Raw genomic sequence first — 22,930 nt, forward strand, 5'->3', positions numbered from 1 at the left:
AGCCTGCGCTGGGCATACTACCTAGCATGGCCCGCCAGGGCTAAGACTTGTTCTTAAAACTCGCGAAGTGTCCCAGCTCATGCTATCTGACCTGGCAACTGTTGGTTTTATACACTTCAAAAGCAGTCGTCTTTTGTGAGGTTACTTTTGTCTGAAAGCTTCCTGTGACGAGTGGCTCTGAGGGTATCCGTGAGTAACACTCGGTTTAACGCAGAGACTGAGGCTCCGTGGGAGAGGTGGCCCAGGTGGAGCCTGAGGCTGGGGTACCGACCTGCATCACTCTCCATGCAGCCACAGCTTAAAGGTGAGCACCTTCTTACGCAATTTAAGAAGAAACAGATCTGTGTTTTTATAAACTGCAAATTATATGATTTAACATACACATCAAAATTTGCTGTGGTGTTTTCTAAGTTCATGCTATCTGTATATTTTCATATTTTTTCAGCTACTAAATCAATATATAGATTGTAGATTCAACAGAGGACAGCTAATTATATAAAAATAAGTTTTTATTAACAAATGTGCTCAGAGTAGAAAATGCAGATAGGTTCACTTTACCATATTTTGGGATCATCTTATTGGGTGCAGCAGTGTAGGCAAGTAAACGAAACCAAAGGCTGGCTCCCCTGCCCAAGGCCTGGGACCCATGTGAGACAGCCAGCCGGTCATCTCCGCATCCCTGGCTCCCATGAGCCTCTTGGAAAACTGCTTCCGTTCCACTTCTGCCACCCTTCAGCTCCTCGGGAGAGCCAGAGTTGAGAAGAAATCTAGCCTGAAGTTGAAAGGGAAAGTTCTTGCCTGAAACAGTGCTGGGAATAAGTCCAGACCATTTCCCTCAAGAGCCACCTCTTCACTCCTTAAGCCAGAGGACACCACAAAGACATGGTTAACAGCCTCTCATGCCACTTGTCAGGTGGCTTGTGAGGGCAGCCAGTGAGGGCCTGCAGGATTTCAGGGAAGTGGCTCAGACGGCCCACTCAGAACTTCTGTAAGAATTTGAGGACAAGGTCCCGCAGTCGCACTCTGAGCATCTCGTCATTGTCGCAGATGATATGGGTCGAGTCTTCTTCAATCTGGATGAGCGTCTCAGCTTCCTGGAGCAGGACGATATGGCCCTTGGCTGTGTCCTCCACCTTAATATCACTGAAGCCGTGCTGCTCCAAAAGAAAAGAGAGAGCGGGGTGGGCGGACTGCAGCTGTGAGATCTACAAACAACACTTCGCAGACTTGACCGAACTTTCTAGAAACTGACACACCTCAACATAATTCTTCAGACTAGTCATAGGGCCTTTGATAGCAATAGTTTCATATACTTGAAAAGAGACCCAAAACATGCAAAATCTCATGCAAAACAGAACAGAATTTCCACAACCTGCTAAGCTTTGTGAGCTCTTTGAGGGCATGTCCAAGCCCTATGTTCAGGAGTCTGGGACGCTCGGTTGCTTGCACCATGCCGTCCCCTGGTGACAAAGCTCCCTCCTAAGTTGCAGCTCTCGGAGCTTCCAGGAAAATGCAAGATACCCCTGACTGTGGGACTTGGCAGAGCCCTCTCAAGAGTGAAGGAGAGAAGGCAGCAGAGCAAAGTTTCCTCAGCTAATGCTAAGGACAGAATTTCCTTCCAAATCAGACGTGACGTGGAAAGGAGGCATGTGCCTGAAACACACACACAGCAGGTGAAGGGCATCGGTGTGGGGAGGCCACCTGTACTTCATGGCTGCAGGCTCCCCTAGGGACTTGGACAGGTGCTTGTTCCTCCTGCATAGAGGAGCCGAGGTGGGCGTGCCAGGGTGGAACACTGGGTCAGGACATAGGCCGGGCCAGGCAGAAGGTCCTCATCTTAAGTTTTAAAAAGTCCAGCTTGAGGCCCATCGATAGGGCCCAGGAGCCCTGCAAGGTCATGGAGGAGGGTGGAGGAGAGCTGCAACCATCCAGCCAGAGCCTTTTCCCTATGGGAAAATCAACGACAGGTGGAGAAAACCAATCCTAGGAAAGGGAAAGTCTTTAAGATTTGAAAGTCCGTAATTGTGATATTTACATTGGATAGAAAATTTGTAGAAATCTCCTTCCATGTAATTATAATTTGTTGCAGTTCTTGCAAGCAGCAGCATGAACAGTATTACCTTTAGCCAATTCCTTCTCCTTCCTATCAAGGACTCTATAATCCTAATAAAGTCATCTCTGAAGTCCTGTGACTGAAGCCAAAATCACAACCTTTAAGGTTAGATATTTTTTTTCTTTTAATCATAGTCAAGAAATCTCATGTCTGGGAAAGCAGCCATCAAGGCTGCTGAGACAGAGGGGAAGGGCCAGTGTCCCCTCCCTCCATGGCCTCCTGCAAATCCTGACACTCAGCTGGAGCCTTGGCTCCCCTCTGACAGCAAGGAGTCATGCGTGGAAGCACAAGGCTCTGGCAGGGCCGGGTCCTCCTTTGTCCTGGCCTCCCTACCCTGCCCCACTCATCACATCTGTGTGTGGAAGCAGCTTTTTCTTCAGTCTGGAGAGGCCTTCTGGTGACCTCGTGCTGGCAGGAAGGACGGGGCACTCCTCAGTCCGCTTTCTTTCTCCTGGGTCTCCCAGCAGGACCTTAGACCAAGCAGATGCCACAGGACAGTGGGGACTAAGCGACAAGCAGCAACATCCACTCCCTGCAGCCAGGGGGCCATAGTGAGCCAGAGAAAGGCTGCCGCATGTGGAGTTTCCACGGTGCCCGTGAAACCTGCTCACCTTCTCCAGGGTCTGCACGAACTGCTCCACGGGGATGGAACCGCTCAACAAAGGCTTCAGGACTTTGCAGTCCGGGACATCATCGCTCACCCGCTTTCTCTTCTTCCCACTGGTGGGCTGGGCGGGCCGAGGAGGGGGCTAGAGCAGAAGGAAAGAGGGGCTTTCATGAGCTTCCTCTGAGCAGCAGGGGCCACTGCAGGCCACACTGAGAGCCTGAGATTATCCTGTCCTCACAGGCCACAGAGCCCTGGCCCAGTTTCCTCAGCTGGCACTCAGTTCAAGTTCCCTGGCTGCCGGGCGCCCCATATCCACATGGTCTAATGCTCAGCTGTCCACCCGACCAACACCTTATTCGCTAAGATCTCTGCCTTTTATCAAGATCCACTGTTAAACTTTCAGGTGGTTCACTTCAGTATCTGCTGAGTAAATTCTCCACAATACACTGTGTCGTGTTGCAGGTACAGTCATGACCCTGTGGCTAGGTACACTCACTGTGCGGTCAGACCAAAAGGGGGAAACCCCAGCTTTGCCACCATCTGGCCAATGTTAGAGAAGCTGCCTACAAAATGATGACAGCAGCGAATTCTGAGGGCTCAGTAAGACAAGGCGGGTCAAGGACCCAGCACAGGGTCTAACAGACTTTAAGTGGTAGCTAGGAGCAATTCTACATGTGGCATAAAAGTGACACAGTCCAGATCTGAAAGGAATTCTTAAGATGCAGTGCCTGCCCTGGAGCCGAAGTGGCACCTGCTTGTGTGCGGGTCAGTGACAGGGTGAGGCTCTCAGGCAGCCACAGCCTCATGCAGGTGCCCTCCGGTTCCAGCCCCCAAGGGCAGGGCTGCACCTGCTGCCCTGCCTTGCATGGCAGCGCTCCCCTATGGAATGTGCCTGTGGCAGCCCTTGGGATGATGTGCGGCCTCATCTCTGGGCAAAGCAGCCTCTCTGAGGCACATGGCCAGGGAAATAATTCTTCAACAAGAATTCATGGGCCGGGCGCGGTGGCTCATACCTGTAATCCCAGCACTTTGGGAAGCCAAGGCAGGTGGATCACGAGGCCAGGAGATCGAGACCATCCTGACTAACACGGTGAAACCCTGTCTCTACTAAAAATACAAAAATTAGCCAGGTGTGGTGGCGGGCACCTGTAGTCCCAGCTACTTGGGAGGCTGAGGCAGGAGGATGGTGTGAACCCGCAAGGTGGAGCTTGTGCCACTGCACTCCAGCCTGGGCGACAGAGCACGACTGCATCTCACAAAAGCATATGAAGTGCTGTTTCAAATATAATCTGTTAGGTGGTCTGGCCTCTTGCTGGGGAGAGGGTCCCCTCCACTCCCGCCCAGCACCCCCTACCTGAAGCAAGTGCTTGTTATCTTTGGTGTGCAGCACGGCCGAGACGGTTGCCAAGGAGATGCCAGGCTTGATCTCCATGGGCACCAGTGAATCTGCGAGCTGAAAGCAAAGGGCACAGTTCAGGCTGGGGGCCTTTAATGATGACTGTTACTCTTCCTTTAATCTGTATTTACATCACTGCAGTCTACAAAGACAAAGTAACTTTAAACAATTTTTTTTTTTTTTTTTTGAGATGGAGTCTCGCTCTGTCGCCCAGGTGACACAGCAAGTGCAGCCTTTCATTCATTCTGGCCTTTAGTTCACCCTCGTTCCCTCTCCAGGTGACCAGTGGCAGGAAGGACAGGGACAGCAGCATGGGGGTTGAGGGAGCCCTCTGCTTGCTGAAAGTCTGACTTCTCCCGATGGTGGGAGCCACGGCTTTACCTGGGGGTAGTGTCTTTCTGACCACCTGCACCTGCTGGGTGCCCTGCCATGCGGCCTGACCTTATGAAGTGTTCTGTGGCTGCGTTTAGCCGCATGGGTTTTAAGACATGTAGGCCTCGACCTAGCCAAGCCACCTTTATTTAAAAACAAAAACACGCAAGAGGCCATTACGTAAACATGAAGATCAGTAACACACAGGCAGAGGAAGCAGCTTAGGATAGTTAAGCAGATTGGCAAATGGTACGTGAGGCCTGTTTCATGAAATAAGAAAACTGCCTGTGGTGAGCGTGAAGCGGCCCTCGCGGAAGAGCAGGGTGTGCGCCAGATCCCGTTCTTCACTTCAGGCCGCCTCCTCCCTGCACAAGGCTGGGGTGGGAGCTTTGGGTTGGCGTTCTAAGCTCTCCAAGAAGACTCTGAAGGAGTCTTTTTTTTTTTGAGATGGGGCCTTACTCTGTTGCCCAGACTGGAGTGCGGTGGTGTGATCATAGCTCACTGCAACCTCAACCTCCTGAGCTCAAGTGATGTTCCCTCCTCAGCCTCCCCAGTAGCTGGGACTACAGGCATGAACCACCACGCTTGGCTAAATTATTTTTTTGTAGAGATGGGGGTCTTGCTGTGTTGCCCAGGCTGGTCTTGAACTCTTGGCATCAAGTGATCCTCCTGCCTTCGCCTCCCAAGGCCTGAGCCACTGTGCCTGGCCATAATGTCCATTTTAAAGGCAATCACTGTAGCAAGTTGGATTGAGACAGTTATCTCCATTAATGATCAAAGACATACAATTTGGCTGGGTGCGGTGGCTCACGCCTGTAATCCCAGCACTTTGGGAGGCCATGGTGGGCGGATTGGAGTTTGAGACCATCCTGGCCAATATGGTGAAACCCATTTCTACTAAAAATACAAAAATTAGCCAGGATTGGTGGTGCGTGCCTATAAACCCAGCTACTTGGGAAGCTAGGGAGGAGAACTGCATGCACCCGGGAGGTAGAGGTTGCAGTGAGCCCAGATAGTACCACTACACTCCAGCCTGGGCAACACAGCAAGACTCTGTCTCAAAAAAAGACATACGACCAGGCACAGTGGCTCATGCCTGTAATCCCAGCACTTTGGAAGACTGAGGTGGGCGGATCACAAGGTCAGGAGAGCGAGACCATCCTGACTAACACAGTGAAACCCTGTCTCTACTAACAATACAAAAAAATTAGCTGGGCATGGTGGCGGGTGCCTGTAGTCCCAGCTACTCAGGAGGCTGAGGCAGGAGAATGGTGTGAACCCAGGAGGCGGAGCTTGCAGTGAGCCAAGATCGTGCCACTGCGCTCCAGCCTGGGCAACAGAGTGAGACTCCATCTCAAAAAAAAAAAAAAGACAATTTAAAATGAGATATCAGTGTATACTTAAATAACTGGAAAAGAATAAAATTGGAAAAGAACTAAAAAAGGACAACATCCAATATTAGCAAGGAGGCAGAAATAAGAGCTGTCTCCAGCTCTGCTGTGGGAGTATAAACTGTTTGCACTCATTCTAGAGGACAAGCCGGCGATATATAGCCTAGAGCCAGAAAGGGATGTTCATAATCTTTGACCCAGAAATTCTAATTTCAGAAAATTTTCTTGTGGAAATAAACATATATGGACAAAGATTTATGTAAAAGGATGTTCTTAAAAGTGTTATTTATAACACAGAAAAAGCAGAAATGAAAATCTATGAATAAAGGAACTGTTAAATTATGACAGACCATTGTGCAACCATTAAAGCTGACGCTTTTGAAATACCTTTTTTTTTTTTTCTTGAGATGGAGTCTCACTATGTTGCCCAGGCTGGAGTGCAATGGCACAATTCTGGCTCACTGCAACCTCAGCCTCCAGAGTAGCTGGGATTACAGTCGCCCGCCACCAAGCCTGGCTAATTTTTGTATTTTTAGTAGAGACAAGGTTTCATCATGTTGGCCAGGCTGGTCTTGAACTCCTGACCTTAAGTGATTCACCCCTGCCTCAGCCTCCCGAAGTGCTGGGGTTTACAGGCGTGACCCACCATGCCCAGCTGAAATATATATATTTTTTTGAGACACAGTCTTGCTCTGTCATCCAGGCTGGAGTGCAGTGGCATGATCTTGGCTCACTGTAACTTCTGCCTCCCGGTTCAACCAGTTATCTGCCACAGCCTCCCAAGTAGCTGGGATTGCAGGCGCGTGTCACCACACCCAGATAATTTTTGTATTTTTAGTGGAGACGGGGTTTCACCATCTTGGCTAGGCTAGTCTTGACCTTGGCTAGGCTAGTCTTGAACTCCTGACCTCATGTTCTACCTGTCTCCCAAAGTGCTAAGATTACAGGCGTAAGCCATCACGCCTGGCCAAAATATCTTTAATTATATACTTACTGTTAGGTGAAAAAGACAGTGTATGAGGTGTGATTCCAGTATGCACACACACAGTGAACAGACAAGGCAAATACGTCAGAATCTTAACATTTATCCCTGGCATTGGGACTGATTTTTGCTTTTGTCTTTATTTCTTAGTTATGCTAACATATAAGGTTTTTATTATTCTTAAATGAATATTTTAAAAATGTCTTAGCTTTAATTTCTCATATAGCAAACATCAATAGACATAACCCACATTAACAAAACCTCTTTGGAGTTCTATTTGTAAGGATGTCTGAGACCAAAAGGTATAAGGAATGCTGGCTTAGAGAGCTGGAATCTAAACCGAGGCCGTCAATCCCAGCCCCTGTAAAATACTAGACAAAAACAATCCAGAGACACATCTAGAGAAAATGAAAAACAAAATCATAACAAAATAATAAAAACATAGTAAACATTAAACAGCTCTAAGGATGGCACCTGGTGGTCCCTAACAGCCTCTCCAGGCTTGTGGAAATGAGTCACATTCAGGAGCTGAGACCTCCAACCCAAGGTCTGGAGGCCATTTCTGAACCTCAAACTCCAAAAGAAGTTTGGGCACACTGGTTTTAACAGTAAGTTTTTGTATTTCTTTTTCCTGTCTGTCGAAAACACATTCAAGTTGCCTCAAGGGGTGAAAGGAAGCCAGAGGTATCCTCCAGCCATCCTCAACGCTGTCTTTCAGGAGAGGCCGCATCCCTCGCTGTCTCCCTCTCAGAGGCGGGCCCAAGCACAGCACGCCACAGCTGTTCCACATGGACAGCGTGCTTTCTGCTCCTTCCCTGCTAAAACTGAAGCTAAGAGTTCACAGACCCGTAAAATACTTAGACTTTGATAGACCAAAACCTGCAAGTATGCTCAAGAGGATATAAATAACCAAGTTTACAATCCTTATGTTTTTGTTCCTGTTATCTCCCCTATCTACCTCTGAATTCAGCGAACTTTGACACTCATAACTAAGGTCCAGGAAGGAAGAGAAAAGTCACCACCCTATGGTATTTAGGGACACAGCGGGTATCAGCATCTCCATTCCCCAGGGCTCTGGCCCGTGATGTGGCCCAGGGGTCACACTGCTGAATGCTAGGTATGGACTAACAGCTGTTACTTTATTACTTGGAAAAGCAAGAAGGCCCTGAAAATCCCCCCTCTTCCCGGTTACTTGGTTCCTTAACCAAGTAACCATGTTCTTTGCTCATTCATACTTGAAGTCTCACTCTGTTGCCCAGGCTGGAGTGCAGTGGTGTAATCTTGGCTCACTGCAACCTCCACCTCCTGGTTCCAGCGATTCTCATGCTTCAGCCTCCCCAGTAGCTGGGATTACAGGTGCGTGCCACCACACCTGGCTAATTTTTTTTGTATTTTTAGTAGAGATGGGGTTTCGCCATGTTGGCCAGGCTGCGTTGGCCAGGCAGATCTCAAACTGACCTCAAGTGATCCACCCACCTTGGCTTCCCAAAAGTGCTGGGATTTCAGGTGTGAGCCACTGTGCCCAGCCTGGTTCATTCATACTTGACATAAATCCAAAAGAAGGCCACCCCTGCACGATCTTCAAGAGCCTCTGGAAAACTCTAGTTTAACCCTAGGAAGGAGAACGGCTCACCTCTGGCATGATCTCGATCTTCTCGTACCGGCGTTTGAAGGGCAGGGCGAGGACCTCGGCCCGCCGATAGGACATGGCAGGGGGCTGGCAGTCGATCATGAGGTCCATCCTGTGGGACTGGGCTGGGGGCGGCTGGGTGTACTGCTCGGGACACACCACATGCAGGGGCTGAGGAACCAATGGGACAGGCGAGAAAGGAGGTGTGAAGTACAGTGGCCCCTGCAGAAGGCCCGTTCCTGACCCCAATCCACTCCCCACCATCACAGGCTCACCACTTCCAGGCCAAGGTGAACTTTCATCCTCTCAAGCCCAATGAACCGTAGAGAGGAGAGGGAACGTGAAGGCACTGGGGCAGAAGAAACATCTCAGAAACCCTTAAGCTGCCTCAGCTTGCATTTGTTTTCGTTTTTTTCACTGTTTACGTAAGTTTCATGGTAACTTCCATGTGTCTGCTCCCAACAGTCTCTGGGCTTCCTGGGGGCACGGTCTTTCTAAAACATTCCCACATGTCTGCTTTTATAAGCTCTTGGCTAATTACCAGGTGCTGTGGGTTCGGAGTTTCTGCTGGATGTGCAGGTCGACTGGTATTAGGCAGTGGACACTGCTCAGGTCATATGCTCACTGTGTACGACCAAGCAGCAGAGGCAGAGGTTTTTTTTTTTTTTTTTTTTTTTAAACAAAATGTCCCTTATCTTGAGAAAAAAAGATTAGTAAACCAATTTTTACTTTGCACAAATATCACCCAAATGAAAAGGAATGCTGGCAGCCCACAGGGGCACTGTGTCTTCCCCGCTTCTACTTAAGAGCTCGGACCAAGCCCTGAATTCCTTGATGAATACGGCTTTCCACCAGGCTGACCGGGCTGAGCTTCCAAAAGCACCTGTTCCTTAGGGCTAATACTTTTCTCCTTCGAACTGCCCTTTGCTCCTCGTCTTGACCTGTCTCAAAGCATATCATGCCACAGTCGCAGCCTGATGGCTTCTCCCAGGTTTTCCTCGCCTAAAGTGGAGACCAGGTGGCCTCCAGTTTCCAGGATTAGCACCTGACAGGGGGGCCAAGAGCTGGTTTAGGGACTGGGATTTGAAGTTAATGAGAAGCAACACGCCCTTCCCTTCACCGCTGCTTCTAACGTGGATGAGCACACAGTGGGGTAGCGAATCACTGCAGACAGGCCCCACATTTGCTGTCTGCTCTCATCATGCCTAGAGAGCGCCAATATTCTTTCTTTGTTGGGCAAGCACATTAATAATCACCAGAATCCGCTCCTGGGGCTCTCCGGGGGTTCTCCGGCTCTCTCTGTTTCTTGTTCTCCTGTCTTAGAGTTTTGACACAGCTCTCTCATCCAGAGGCCGAAGGTGCTGTGCTGGGCCCCTCGGCCCTCATCTCCCTCCTCGGAACACCAGGGAGTGGAAAGGGAGAGCTCTTCCTCGCCGGTGGCAGCTGTCCTCCTTGCCAATTCCAGTGCCTCTCCTGACTCTCAAGAGCCAGCAACCCAGCGAGCAGTGGCCGAGCCAGCACAGTGGTTCCGTGGCCCTGCCTTCCTGCTACACGCTCCTCCTGTGCGCGGATTCTCCTGGTCTATACTGTACCCCAGCTACTTCTCCCCTTTCTCCAGGGCAGAAAATGAGAAGTGAAACAAATGACCAAAAACTACCACAAAACCCAAACCCAACAGCACTGTTTGTGGTACTAGCCTACAGGTGTGACATGGCCCCAGGACGTGTTTCAACTAAACTGTCTCAGCTTAGTGAGTATGTTTCTAGAATGACTCTTTTTGGCAGGGGTGAGAGGATTTGCTTTTAAGCGGACACAGATGGTTTTCTTTCCCTTCCACTTCTGATTTCTTTAGAATGGAAACTGCTGTCAGGGTGTAAAGACCACTCCTTTTCAGTGTGGAGGGGGGCTGGCCTGTGTCCCAGCATTCTGTAGATGTGTGAGAATTGAAGACAAGAATCAAATGCAGCCTCTCTCCCTTCACCCCACACAAGCATGAGCCACACCAAGGTGACATGACTATGTGAAGGCACAAGCAGTGGCCTTCATTACCTGCACTTCTTTAAGCAGCTTTGACACCTGGATGAAGTTCAGCCGGGTGTCGATGGGGCAGTAGATGCATTTCATGGCCAGCGGCTGGTAAGGAGCCAGGGCTTCCAGGTAGGAGAAGTCTGGTTCTACGGAAAGTACAAGAAAGAAATCTTACAATGCAGACTACACAGGAGCTGCCGAGCCAGGCGGCGGCTGGGGCGCTGAGGGCCCAGAGACAGCCAGGGGGTCAGGAGGGAGCCAGGAAGCACACATGGGGGACGGAGGTCAAAGGGGCCCCGTGGAAGGAGGGGCAGGCTGGGATGGACCCTGTGGGTGGGCTCCAAGCTTCAGCAGAGGCAGATGAGGTAAATGAGGGAGAAATACGTATGTGGGGGAGAAAAGAAAGCTCTTCTTTACAACGAAATGCCAAGAAACAAACGATGAAATAAAAACCAAAACCACCATTTGGCAACCATTACAGTTCACCACTTATTCAGATGAGAATCATCAATAAATGCTAAAAATATTAGATACCATTTTGAGGGAGAAGAGGTATATACATAGTTTCAAAGAGTCCCCCACAAGGTACTGATTTAATACAATGAGAAAAACAGTGACTTCACAGTGGAGAGGACTGGCATAGACCCCGGGACCCTAGAATCAGCTCCGAGTTAACGCCCAGGTGTGAGATGCACCCGGGAGACAAGTGCACGGCCCCACCCCCAGGCCTGTGAATGGTCTGTAGACTGAGACTGCAATGCTCCCCAGCAGGCCCAGCCCCTCTGACCAGGAAGAGTCCTCGCCCACTGCTCTGCCCAGCCGGTCTCCTGAGGGCTGCTGCAGCCTGCTTGGCAGGAAACATTCCCCCAACTCGAGAGAGCTACCCGCCTTGAGCCAAAAGACCTCGCTCGGTCCTAACTGATGTGCGCTTTGATTCCCAGTGCAGTCTGCCCAGTGACGAGGGACCCTGGCCTAGGCACACCGGACACACACACGTCCCCACTGTTGTCAGGACAAACTGGCAGAGCTGCCAGGTACGTAAACGCCCATTCCAGTGGGTCGTGTTTCTCTGAGAATACTGACTCCCTTTTCACCTATCCAGGAGTCACAAAACAATAAAAAAAAGGTGGCCCCAACCTCTCCCTGACACGGCTTCTGCCCCGGAAGCTCCATAAACCAGTTTAAATGCAAACCCGTTACCCAGAGTTGTCACGGGAAATCACACAGTCCTAATTTCCTTTTAGCTGAAGAAACATTTGTACTAAAGCCAGGTTACCTACTGTGCTGTGTAGATGCTGTCACCACTGTCATGTCAAATGTCAAGAGTCACCACTCAGCAGCAGGAGCAGGAGACACCAACCTCAGCCCCCACTACGTAGGACATTCTCTGGACAACCTCCTGATTAATGAAATCCTGGCAGCTATGAAGTTCTGGGTGTTGTGAATCAATATCTTGTGGCCCAACTTCCTCCACCGTTAGCTGAAAGTGGGCCTGAGAAGGGGAAAGCAGTCCTGGTGACCGGGCCTCTCCTGGCACTTTCTGCCTGGCCTGGTATCAGCAAGAGCCGGCCTGGCACCCACAGCAAAGCCATGTGTCCTCCTGCTGTGTGAACGCAACTTCCTGGAACACCAACACCTTGACTGACAATGATGGATCCGGCCAAAGACAAGACCCCTCTGTAATCATCCTGAACGCGGAACACAGAACCGTCCTGACCACAGCAGGAGCAAACACCCCGCTATGCCGGCTCCGTTCTTCCTGTGTTCTAGATAAGAATGAGTTTAGAAACCCATCACAGAATGACCCTGCATCCTGATGCCACCCAATACAGGGTGACGCCTCACCTCCGTGAACACCCGTGCATCACTGAATACCAGCCTGACTCCTACAAGGTCTTTTTACCTTGCTTTTACCCATGCTGTGTGTTCCCCTTGCTGAAATGAGGCAATAAACCCAACTTGGTTTGACCACAGGCATGTTCCTGGTGGCCTCTAGGTCACAAACAGAGGCTGGGGGAAGGGCTGAAGTGTCCCTGACCCCCATGCTTCTGGTGTAACTGGACTCCTTCCTCCAAACCCAGCCCCTAAAGCTAGGAAGGGAGGTGGTGACGATGCTTTCCCAACAGCTACCACGTGCCGGGTGATGTGCCTGGTGCCCAGAGTGACCCACAGAGGTAGCTACTGACAGTCCCATTTACCGTGGGGACAGTCATGCTTGCTGGTGAATTGGCTGAAGGTTTTTTTTTTTTTTTTTTTAAACTTCATAGCCTGTAAGATTTCTAAAACCCAAGGCCGACTGAAGATCCTAACCCATGGGTGTCCAAGCTTTTGGCTTCTTTGGGCCACACTGGAAGAAGAACTGTCTTGTGCTACACATAAAATACACTAACACTAATGACAACTGATGAGCTAAAAAAAAAAAAAAAGGTCTGTACGCAATTTCCATGATATCCCCCATCACAGATAAGCAAAAAGGTCCTAGCATTCAAAGGGCTGGGCACGCTACACTGATAAAAATGATACAGTGATTATCTACGTAAACTCTCTACTTGACCTTACCAAAGGAATTTTTTCCCCTGAGGGATTTGTCTCCAGAAGAAAATCCATAGCTAGAGTAAACTACAATCAGAAGAGAAAGATCTACCTCTGTAAACAATCCCTAACAGGTAAAACAAGATCGGTTACTGAATCACTGCAGTTCTTGAAATGGCTCATGATATCCTAGCAAAAAGCACTCAGTAGGATTCTGTCTTGGAGAAATCTGAAAACAGGCATGAAGGCCTTGCTGGATGCCCAGCTGTCCAATGGCACACGCTGCTTCACTCTTTCTCTGTGATTTCTTCATTCTTTGGAACCTATAGTAGAACACTGTTCATATTTACGCCTCACTGCAAAATCCTTCCCTGGGTCTCTACCTTGTTGGTGCATTCACTCATGGCCTCAGTGGAGAGAACCGTTTTCTTTATTTTTTTCACTTACCCGTGAATATGACGGTGTTGAGACTAGATTTTCCCCAGAGCTCCATGAAGTGGACCACGTCCCCGAAGCGGAGGGAAGGGTGCCCGGTGAACACCACACAGGGCTGTCTGAAGTCGTTGCTGAAGTCTCCGTGGATGCTGGGGTAGTGCTTCAGCTTATTGGTCTGAATGAGCTGGAAAATATAGAAAAAGTACACAGAGATGTGAGCCTGCCCAGGCTGAAGGGAGAACCAAAGTACGGGAGGGTGAGCGGGACTGGATCTAAAATACCAACAAAGACAAGCCACGGATTGGGAGAAAATATCTGCAAAAGTCACACTGAGAGAGGACTGTGACCCAAAATGTATGCACTCCGAAACCCCAGCAAAAAGAAATGAACAACCCTACTAAAAAGTGGGCAAAAAAACTGAACAGACACCTCATCAGAGAAGACAGATGGCAAACTAGCATATGAAAAAATGCTCCACACCCTATGTCATTAGGAAACCGCAAATTAAAGTGACGAGATACCACTACACACCTATTATAATAGAATGGCTAAAATCCAGAACACTGACAGCACCAAATGCTGACAAGGATATGGAAGAACAAGGACTGTCATTCACTGCTGGTGGGAACGCAAAATGATACAGCCACTTTGAAAGATATTTTGAAAAATTATGTCCACAAGAAACCTGCACATGAATGTCCTAATTGCTAACACTTGGAAACAACCAAGATGTCCTTCAGCAGGTGAATGACAGAACTGTGATGCATCCAGACAATGGAATATTATTCAGCACTAAAAAAGAAATGAGCTACCAAGCTATGAAAAGACATGGAGGAGCCTATTCCTAACTGAAGGATGCCACTCCGAAAAGGCAAGGCCCCTATGATTCCAACTGTATGACATTCTGGAAAAGGCAAAACTACACAGATAGTAAAAAGCTCAGCAGTCATCAGGGATTCGTGGAGGGTGAAATGAATAGGCCGAGCATAGAGGATTTGTGATGATGTAATGGTGGATCCGGGTCACTGTTCGTTCATCCAAAACCACAGAAAGCACAACGCCAAGAGGAACCCCTAATGTACACTCTGGGCTTTGGGTGATGGTGACGTGTCAATGTGGGTTCACCAGCCGTAGCAAATGCACCTCTCTGGTGTGGGATGGTGCGGTGGGCAACTGCGTGTGTGGGGCAGGGGCATATGATTGCAGTGAACCTAAAACTGCTGTGAAAAGTAATATTTATTAATTTAAAAAAATACAAGTGGATCTTATTAAAATAGTTTTTACCTAGAATGTGATTTCTGGAACACCTGGGCCAGTCAAGTCTTTCTAGTAATACTGACATACTTCCTGGAAACTGATTCAGATTGTTATGGCTTGATTTAGCTGGACTCTTCCTTTATAAACTGCCTGACACTCCATGCCGGGCCTGAAGTTCTCATTATCACTTCTTGTTTGAAGTACAAGTGACTTTCCCAACACTCGTTAGTCACCAAGTAGTGGCGATAGTAAGACAGTACACATCTGTCACACCAGAAACACTGTTCACCAGTACAGGACCTCCTCCTGTGAAGCCAGAGGTTTAAGCTACTGCAGCAACTGAATAAGGACCAAGACCAAAGACTGTATTTTCTGGGATCATTTCTGTTGTTTGCTACTAGAGAAGCTTCTCTGTGTACAGCATGTGGACGTGTGTGCACACATGCACACACACGCACACAGGCACATGCATGACAAAGATCAAACTGGCTTTTAGAAATGTGATGTCCTCGTAACACACACAGTTATATTAAGAAACAGGGGCCAGGCATAATGGCTTACACCTGTAATTCTAGCACTTTGGGAGACCAAGACAAGAGGATTGCTTGAGCCCAGAAGTTTGAGACCAGGCTGGGCAACAAAGCAAGACCTTGTCTCTACAAAAATTAAAAGAAAGTTAGTTGGATACTGTGGCTAGAGCCCAGAAGTTCAAGGCTGCAGTAAGCTATGACTGCAACACCGTATCCCAGCTTGGGTGACTGAGACCCTGTCACTAAAAAAAACACAAATTAAAAACAAAAAAAACCCCAAAAAACAGCACTTTGGGAGGCAGATCACAAGGTCAGGAGATCAATACCATCCTGACTAACATGGTCAAACTCCGTCTCTACTAAAAATACAAAAAAATTAGCCGGGCATGGTGGCGGGCGCCTGTAGTCCCAGCCACTCAGGAGGCTGAGGCAGGAGAATGACGTGAACCCGGGAGGCGGAGATTGCAGTGAGCCGAGATCGCGCCACTGCACTCCAGCCTGGGCGACAGTGAGACTCTGTCTCAAAAAAAAAAAAAAAAAAAAAAAAAAAAAGCAGGTACCTCGCAGCCTCAAAGCGTTCTTTCAAGTGTATGTTTTGAACCAAGAGTCACCCCTGCAGCACAACACTTGACAATCATCTCAGTGCCAGGCCCATTCAAGGCAACAGCAAAGACACTTACGAGTAGATGGCATCTTGTAACGTCTCAGACACTGTGCCTGCCGCCCAGGCTTCCTCGCCCCACCCCAGTATCCAGAGGGCAGACACCCAGACTTCACAGACCCTAAATATCAACCAGGCCAAAGGAAGCACTGCTCTGGGAGGCTGTTTCATGGATAAAGCAATGGCCTGTGATAGGCTCAATCCTGTGGCCACACGTGGTGCATGAGAGGGCCCTGGCCAACACCTTGAAGTGCAAATGAAGTCACCCTAAGAGTGGGGATGTGGTCAGAATGGGACACACCCCAAACAGAAGCCAAACTGTCTTCACCTTGAAGACCTCATCTTTAATTAAAGAGACCTGGTTGTATTAGGAAGACACTAACACTATCCCGGAGATCTTTATCAGCTGTCGCATGCTTGGATGGAATATGAATAGTAAAGCCGGAGCAAACATCGAATTCCCACTTTCCTTCCAGGTAGTCTGCAAGTCAAACTGACATTCTCTTTATAACCTATATGGCCAAAATCATTAACTGTTTCAGTTAAATGGGTGAGCGGCTGTCAAAAGGAGTCTATTGTATCCAGAGATGTCAAGATGATGAATGTGATTCTAAGAATAGCAGCAGGTCTCTGCACACTTAAGTCACTTTTAAGCATTATCTATAGTTCCTGTAGCTCTACTGATCAATGCACAGAAACTAAGATAAATTCATCATTTTTTTGCCAATTGGATCTACCTTTCTAGCCAACTTACTGCATCTGACCAGCGGAAATGAAGCTGTGGGGCAGGAATTTTGGACAGTAATTTGTTACCAGTACTAAGGGCAGAACCATCGTTTCTCATGCGCAATGGTAACAATACCAAGGGTCGACTCCCCTCGTGCCCTAACGATGACAGGTGCACCTGAGGAACCCTGATGGTGCGACCAGTCTACTCACATTCCTAACTCTAAGTGGCACCAGGTCATCTGTGACAGGTGCATAAGTGAGAATGTGATCACCCTCCTAGGAAACAAGCTCTACAGCAAGGCTGACTGCAAAGGAAGCAAAATAGACTTTCAAAAGCAAAGTCCACCACAAGATGTTTTGCCACACTTAATTTTCTGACATTTTTATAATATTTCTAGCCTGTATTTCACTATGGCATTGACACAGCTTGCAAAAACCCTGGCTGCTGAAATACTATTTAGACTACTGCAACCAAAAACTAACTTCTTCAAAACCTTCTACTTGGCATCCTGGTTCACTTATAAGACCTCTCCTTTACAGTATGAAAACAGTAATTACATTTAAAGTAATTAGCAGGACATTTGTTGAAATACGTGTTAAATAGTTAACTCTAAAACAAAACTCTAAAACTAAATTCCTAAATGTATCTATCTGCACTGACATGCTCTATGTAAAAACAGTCTATCTGCCTTAGTTGAGGAAAGGTTATAATTTTGACAAAGAAATGAGTGGGGAGATAATCACAGTTAACATGGATGTATTGTAACAGTACACTCATCAAAAGCAGCAAATGAACACTGACACAATACTGCCCCCTCTCATCTACATGCCCCATTCAGACTTTACCAACTGTTATCAATGCTCCTAATAGCAAACAAACAAGATAACAAACAAGTTCTTCCATTTCCAGATCCAGCCCATGGCCATGGAGTGCATGTATCTGCCACAACTCTTCATTTTCTTGGCAGTTCCTCAGTCTTCCCTTGTCCCCTAGGTCTCTGGCATTCTCGAAGGGTACAGATCAGTTATTTTGTTGAGCATCATCAACTTGGGTCTGAATGCTCATTAGATTCAGGTGAGGCATTTTTAGCAGCAGGATCACAGAAATCATGCTGTTTTCTCAATAATTTGCACTAAGAGCCATGCAGTGTCAATTAGTCCAATTACTGGTGATGTTAACGTTGATTGCATATGTCAAGTTTGTCCAAACTCCAGTTACTATTTCTCTCTTTAAACATGAATTTTGTGGGGACACACTTTTTGGGACTATAAATGATCTAGTTCTTCATACAATTTTTACTTGTTGGTTTTAGCACCCACTGGTGTTTCCTGCAGGAATAAATTATAACTGCGGTGGCTGCCAAATGGTGATTTTCTAATTCGAAGATTCTTTCCTACATTAATTATGTGAGTTTACTGTTGGAAGAACTTTCCCTTCTTGCCTACGTACTCAGTTACCTCACTATGGATGCGGGAGTTTCTGTTATTCAATGGATTATATTCATTACTAGCATTATTTATTTTGATGTTCCAGTGATCTCAGATGTGGCTTCTGACCCACCATTCTCTGAGCACACAGCAAGATCTTTCAGCCTCATGTTGTATTTTCCAAAGAGGCCTGGTTCCTTTTAGTGGAGAATAGTATCTAGAAACAGCATCTGGGAGTTAAATGTGTTCTTCAGTTAGTGGCATGTAACTCTCCCAGGCCCTCTCTCTGGCCAGAGTTGGAAGATACGTATGTACACACACACACACGCATACACACACATGTACAAGTGTATTTCTCTCTGTGTCTGTCTACATACATTGAAAATAGGAGTTCACACCAATACCATCAATTCTATCCAACAGCACAGGATTCATTCCAGCCTTCGCTCTTTCCTTATATCTAACTCTGTACACCTTGATGGATTTTTTACAAGGTGAGCACATGTACATCAAGAAATAAAGCATTACTAGCTCCTCAGAAATCCCTCTTTGTCCCCTTCCTGTCACTACTGTCCCCTCCCCTCCAGGATCACTACCACACTGGCATCTAATACCACAGATTAGTTTATTGTGTTTTGAACTTTTATATAATAAAATCATACCATATCTACTGTTTTATATCTGGATTTTTCACTCACATTATGTTTGTGAAGTTTATCTACACTGCATGTAATTGGAGCTTATTTGTTCACAGTGATGTAAGGTATTGTATGATTATACCACAAAATCTATTCTATTGTTGATGGGCAGTTGAGTATATTTCAGTACTATTACCAAAAAGTTTAGTTTTTTTTTTTTAAAGACAGGGTCTTGCTCTATCACCTGGACTGGTGTGCAGTAGCACGATCACAGTTCACTGCAGCCTCAAACTTCCTCGGCTCAGGTGATCCTCCCACCCCAGCCTCTAGGGCAACTACAACTACAGGCATGCGCCACCACACCCGGCTAATTTTTTGTATTTTTTTGTAGAGACAGGGTTTTGCCATGATGTCAAGGTTGGTCTCAAATTCCTGGCCTCCAGTAATCCTCCCACCTCAGCTTCCCAAAGTGTTGGGATTACAGCTGTGAGCCACCACACCTCACCAAATTCTAGATCTGTGTGTGTGTCTTTTGGTAACATCTCTATGCATTTCTGTTCGATGTATACTTTAGGAACAAAACTGCTGAGGCATAGAGTACATTGTTCAGCTTTAGCAGATACTGTCAGTTTTCTTTTTTTTTTGTTTTTGAGACAGAGTCTCCCTCTGTCGCCCAGGCTGGAGTGCAGTGATGCAATCTTGGCTCACTGCAGGCTCCACCTCCCAGATTCATGCCACTCTCCTGCCTCAGCCTCCCGAGTAGCTGGGACTACAGGCGTCCACCACCATGCACGGCTAATTTTTTTGTATTTTTAGTAGAGACGGGGTTTCACCGTGTTAGCTAGGATGGTCTCGATCTCCTGACCTCGTGATCCGCCCGCCTCAGCCTCCCAAAGTGCTGGGATTACAGGCATGAGCCACCACGCACGGCCGAAACTGTCAGTTTTCTAAGGTGGTGATACCAATTTAGACAACCTTTGAGTGAAAATATAACCAAAAAGAGGAGTAACTTTTGTGTGTTAGCTTCATGGTAGTAGAGCAATAATAACATGAAACACAGAAAAATGTTCATAATATACCCTTGGGTGAGAAGAATCTGACAACAAAGCTGGGTATTCAGCTATACAGAAAACACCCATTTGTTCTGTGAGGGAGGAAGAAGCCTTTAGTTTTTGAACTGAAATGTTATTTTCATCATTAAAAATGTACATATATGACTGACATAACTGGAAAGAACACTCTGCCAATACATAAACCCAATTCAAAAAGGTAGTAGTATGTATCAAAATAAAATTCCTCATGCGGTCAGTAGAACAGAAGCAGGCTATGAATTGCATGAACATAGTACAGGCTAAGCATCCCTAATCCAAAATATTCCAGAATCTGAACTTTTTGGGCACCAACATGATGCTCAAAGGAAATGCTCACTGGAGCTTTTTGATTTCACACTTTCAAATTTGGGATACTCAACCAGTAAGTATATTCCCAAATCCCAAGTCTGAAACAATTCTGTGGCCCCCAGCATTTCGGGGAAGGGCTGCTCCACGTGTGCAACAGAAAGTGTTAATAGAAGGAAAACAAGTGAAGCTTGAGTTAAAATACTTCCCTGTGTCTGACTTGGGAGGCAAAGGGGTCTACAGGTTTACTTGGGGATCTGTTGTATCTAACGACCTGCTGTCTGCATCTGCATCAGGTTATCCACACTGCTTCCTTTCCATGTCCCAGTGATTTTGTTTTCTTACCTCTGCATGAGGAAAAGGTGGTTCTGGAAGATACACCTTACTCTGTTTGTTGTGACAAAGCCTATTAAAGAGGAAAAACACAGCAGCATGTGAGGAAGAGCACACGGTGGCATCTGTTGCCACCTAGAGGCAGCAGTGCAAATATTAAATACTGAAATTTATTAAAAATTTCCTGCCAGCGAATTTCCCCGTGAATGAAAGGCAGTGCCTACAGAGCACAGGCATATCTTGTATTTTTTTAAACTTTAGAAAATTTCTCAATACATTTTTTATTAAGATATAAACTTGTTATTTTCGAATAATTTTAGATTTAAAGAAAAGCTGCAAAGACAGTACAGAGTTCCCATGTCCCCTTCACCCTATGTCCCCAGAGTTAACATCTGATATGACTGGCACAGTCATCAACTAAGAAATTAACATCAAGACGTGACAATCAACGAAACTCCAGACTTCATTCAGATTTCACTCGTTTTTCAATTCATGTCCCTTTTCTGTTCCAGGATCCAATCCAAGATACCACAGTGCATGTAGCTGTGATCAATTTCACAAAGAAAGTGATCTACACCTTGAGACATGGCTTCTGTTTTTGTCTATGTACTCTTTTTTTTTTTTTTTTTTTGAGACAGAGTTTTGCTCTTGTTGCCCAGCTGGAGTGCAATGGCGCAGTCTCGGCTCACTGCAACCTCTGCCTCCTGGGTTCAAGCGATTCTGCTGCCAAAGCCTCCCAGGTAGCTGGGATTACAGGCTACAGGCACCCGCCACCATGCTTGGCGAATTTTTGTATTTTTAGTAGCGACGGGGTTTCACCATGTTGGCCAGGCTGGTCTTGAATTGCTGACCTCAGGTGATCTACCCGCCTTGGCCTCCCAAAGTGCTGGGATCACAGGCGTGAGCCACTGTGCCTGGCCCACACACTCTTTTTAACAGCAGCATTGTTAACTCCAACGAGAGAAGAACAAAGGATCGTGGGCTAGAGACACTGTGAATGTTTTTGGTAATTTACGTTTGCTTTTTCCTAGTCAGTTATGACTTTACAATACTGAGATGTCTGGATAAAGCAAATGTGGCAAAAAGTTTAGTTGATAAATCAATATATGTGAGTGTTGTGCAGGTTTGACATTTAAAAAACTGTCCTACTTAGAGGGGAGGAGCTCAGGGCTTCAGGGCTTGGATTTTGTATTAATACATTGTATCTAATTTTTCCTACCCTTAGTTTCATTTAACTGTGGTTTAAAAAAATCACTGTATACCCTACTTGGAAGATATAAATATGGAAGAGCAAGATGCTTTTGGAGGGTTACCTTATATTATCTAAATAGATACTAGTTCTGTCTTTACTTCTAGCTCAGGGAGACAAACATAAAGTGCTTGGTTCTAAACTTATTTTTATTGTTCCAAAGGACATTATCCTACATCCATTAAAGGCAGAGATTAGGGATACAGAAGAGATTACAATATGATTAGAGATTGTGAAGCCCATCTACATAACACTTAGGCCAGTTCTGCTAACAGATCCTTCATGCTCTGCTCTAGAATCTTCATGCAGGCACAGCAGACAGCAACCCACCCCCTTTCTAAGACAGAGGTTGAAGGACCTGATTAGAGTTTGCTTCTTCTGGGGGTAGCTGCTGGAGTTCAAAAGGAGATCTGTGTATACCAGATTATCAGAAGAGTGAAGAATAAATGATGCTTCCAGGATCATCTCTAATTGGGAATGTGACAGACCCTCCTGCTCCCTGATGGCCAGACCTCAGGTACCACACACTCTTCCACTGCTTGTTCAACAAAGGATCAGAGCCAGGCGCTGTGGCTCAGGCCTGTAATCCCATCACTCTGGAAGGCCAACGTGGGTGGATCACTTGAACCCAGGAGTTTGAGACCAGCCTGGGCAACATGATGAAATCTCGTCTTTACAAAAATTAGCTGGGCATGATGGTGACACCTGTAGTCCCAGGTACTCAGGAGGCTGAGGTGGGAGGATTGCTTTGAGACCAGGAGGTTGAGGCTGCACTGAGCCGTGATCATGCTATTGCACTCCAGCCTGGGTGACAGACTGAAAGCCTGTCTCAAAAACCAACCAACCAACCAACCAACACTCCAAACCCCACAAAAGATCAGAGAGGTCTGTCAAGAGCTATTCCCTCCCATCTCCATCCCCTGCAAAAACAAAACCAACCCAAACAACCAAGCCCCTTAGCTTGGAGCAGGGACAGACACTGGATAGCAAGGGGCTGGGCTTCTGCAGGCATCAAAGCAGGACCATGCAGAAGCCAGAGCAGAATCCATGAGAATGGGAAACACAGAGCCAGGGAACCAGAGTGGCAGGGAGTAAGCCCAGGACAGCAGGCCGGGCCTGAGGCTGAGCACAGAGCAGCCAGGCTGTGAGGCACCCATTCAGAACACCAAAGAGGAGAGGAAGCCAAACGTCAGAACAGGCTGTGGTGGTCCTGGCGTGGGGG

At 47.1% G+C, this 22,930-nt stretch overlaps 1 protein-coding gene across 9 annotated transcripts in view; it reads right to left on the reverse strand.

Moving 5' to 3' along the window:
• Window positions 1–491: 491 nt before the first annotated feature.
• The window catches only part of INTS9 (integrator complex subunit 9), a 125,576-nt gene continuing 103,137 nt past the window's right edge, over window positions 492–22,930 (reverse strand). For 6 of the 9 annotated variants that reach the window (XM_031669933.1, XM_031669936.1, XM_021942816.2 and 3 more), the window contains 7 exons: window positions 20,472–20,532; window positions 13,499–13,670; window positions 10,541–10,665; window positions 8,495–8,662; window positions 4,075–4,173; window positions 2,725–2,862; window positions 492–1,154 (listed from right to left, as the gene is read on the reverse strand). In XM_031669933.1, coding sequence (XP_031525793.1) covers window positions 978–1,154; window positions 2,725–2,862; window positions 4,075–4,173; window positions 8,495–8,662; window positions 10,541–10,665; window positions 13,499–13,670; window positions 20,472–20,532 — 940 coding nt within the window. In that variant the 3' untranslated portion in view covers window positions 492–977. Of the gene's footprint in view, window positions 2,584–2,724; window positions 2,863–4,074; window positions 4,174–8,494; window positions 8,663–10,540; window positions 10,666–13,498; window positions 13,671–20,471; window positions 20,533–22,930 lie in introns of all 9 variants that reach the window. The other 3 variants (XM_031669934.1, XM_021942818.2, XM_021942817.2) reach the window with 3 other exon arrangements.

Source organism: Papio anubis, chromosome 8 (genome assembly GCF_008728515.1).
Source record: "Papio anubis isolate 15944 chromosome 8, Panubis1.0, whole genome shotgun sequence".
NCBI lineage: Eukaryota > Metazoa > Chordata > Mammalia > Primates > Cercopithecidae > Papio > Papio anubis.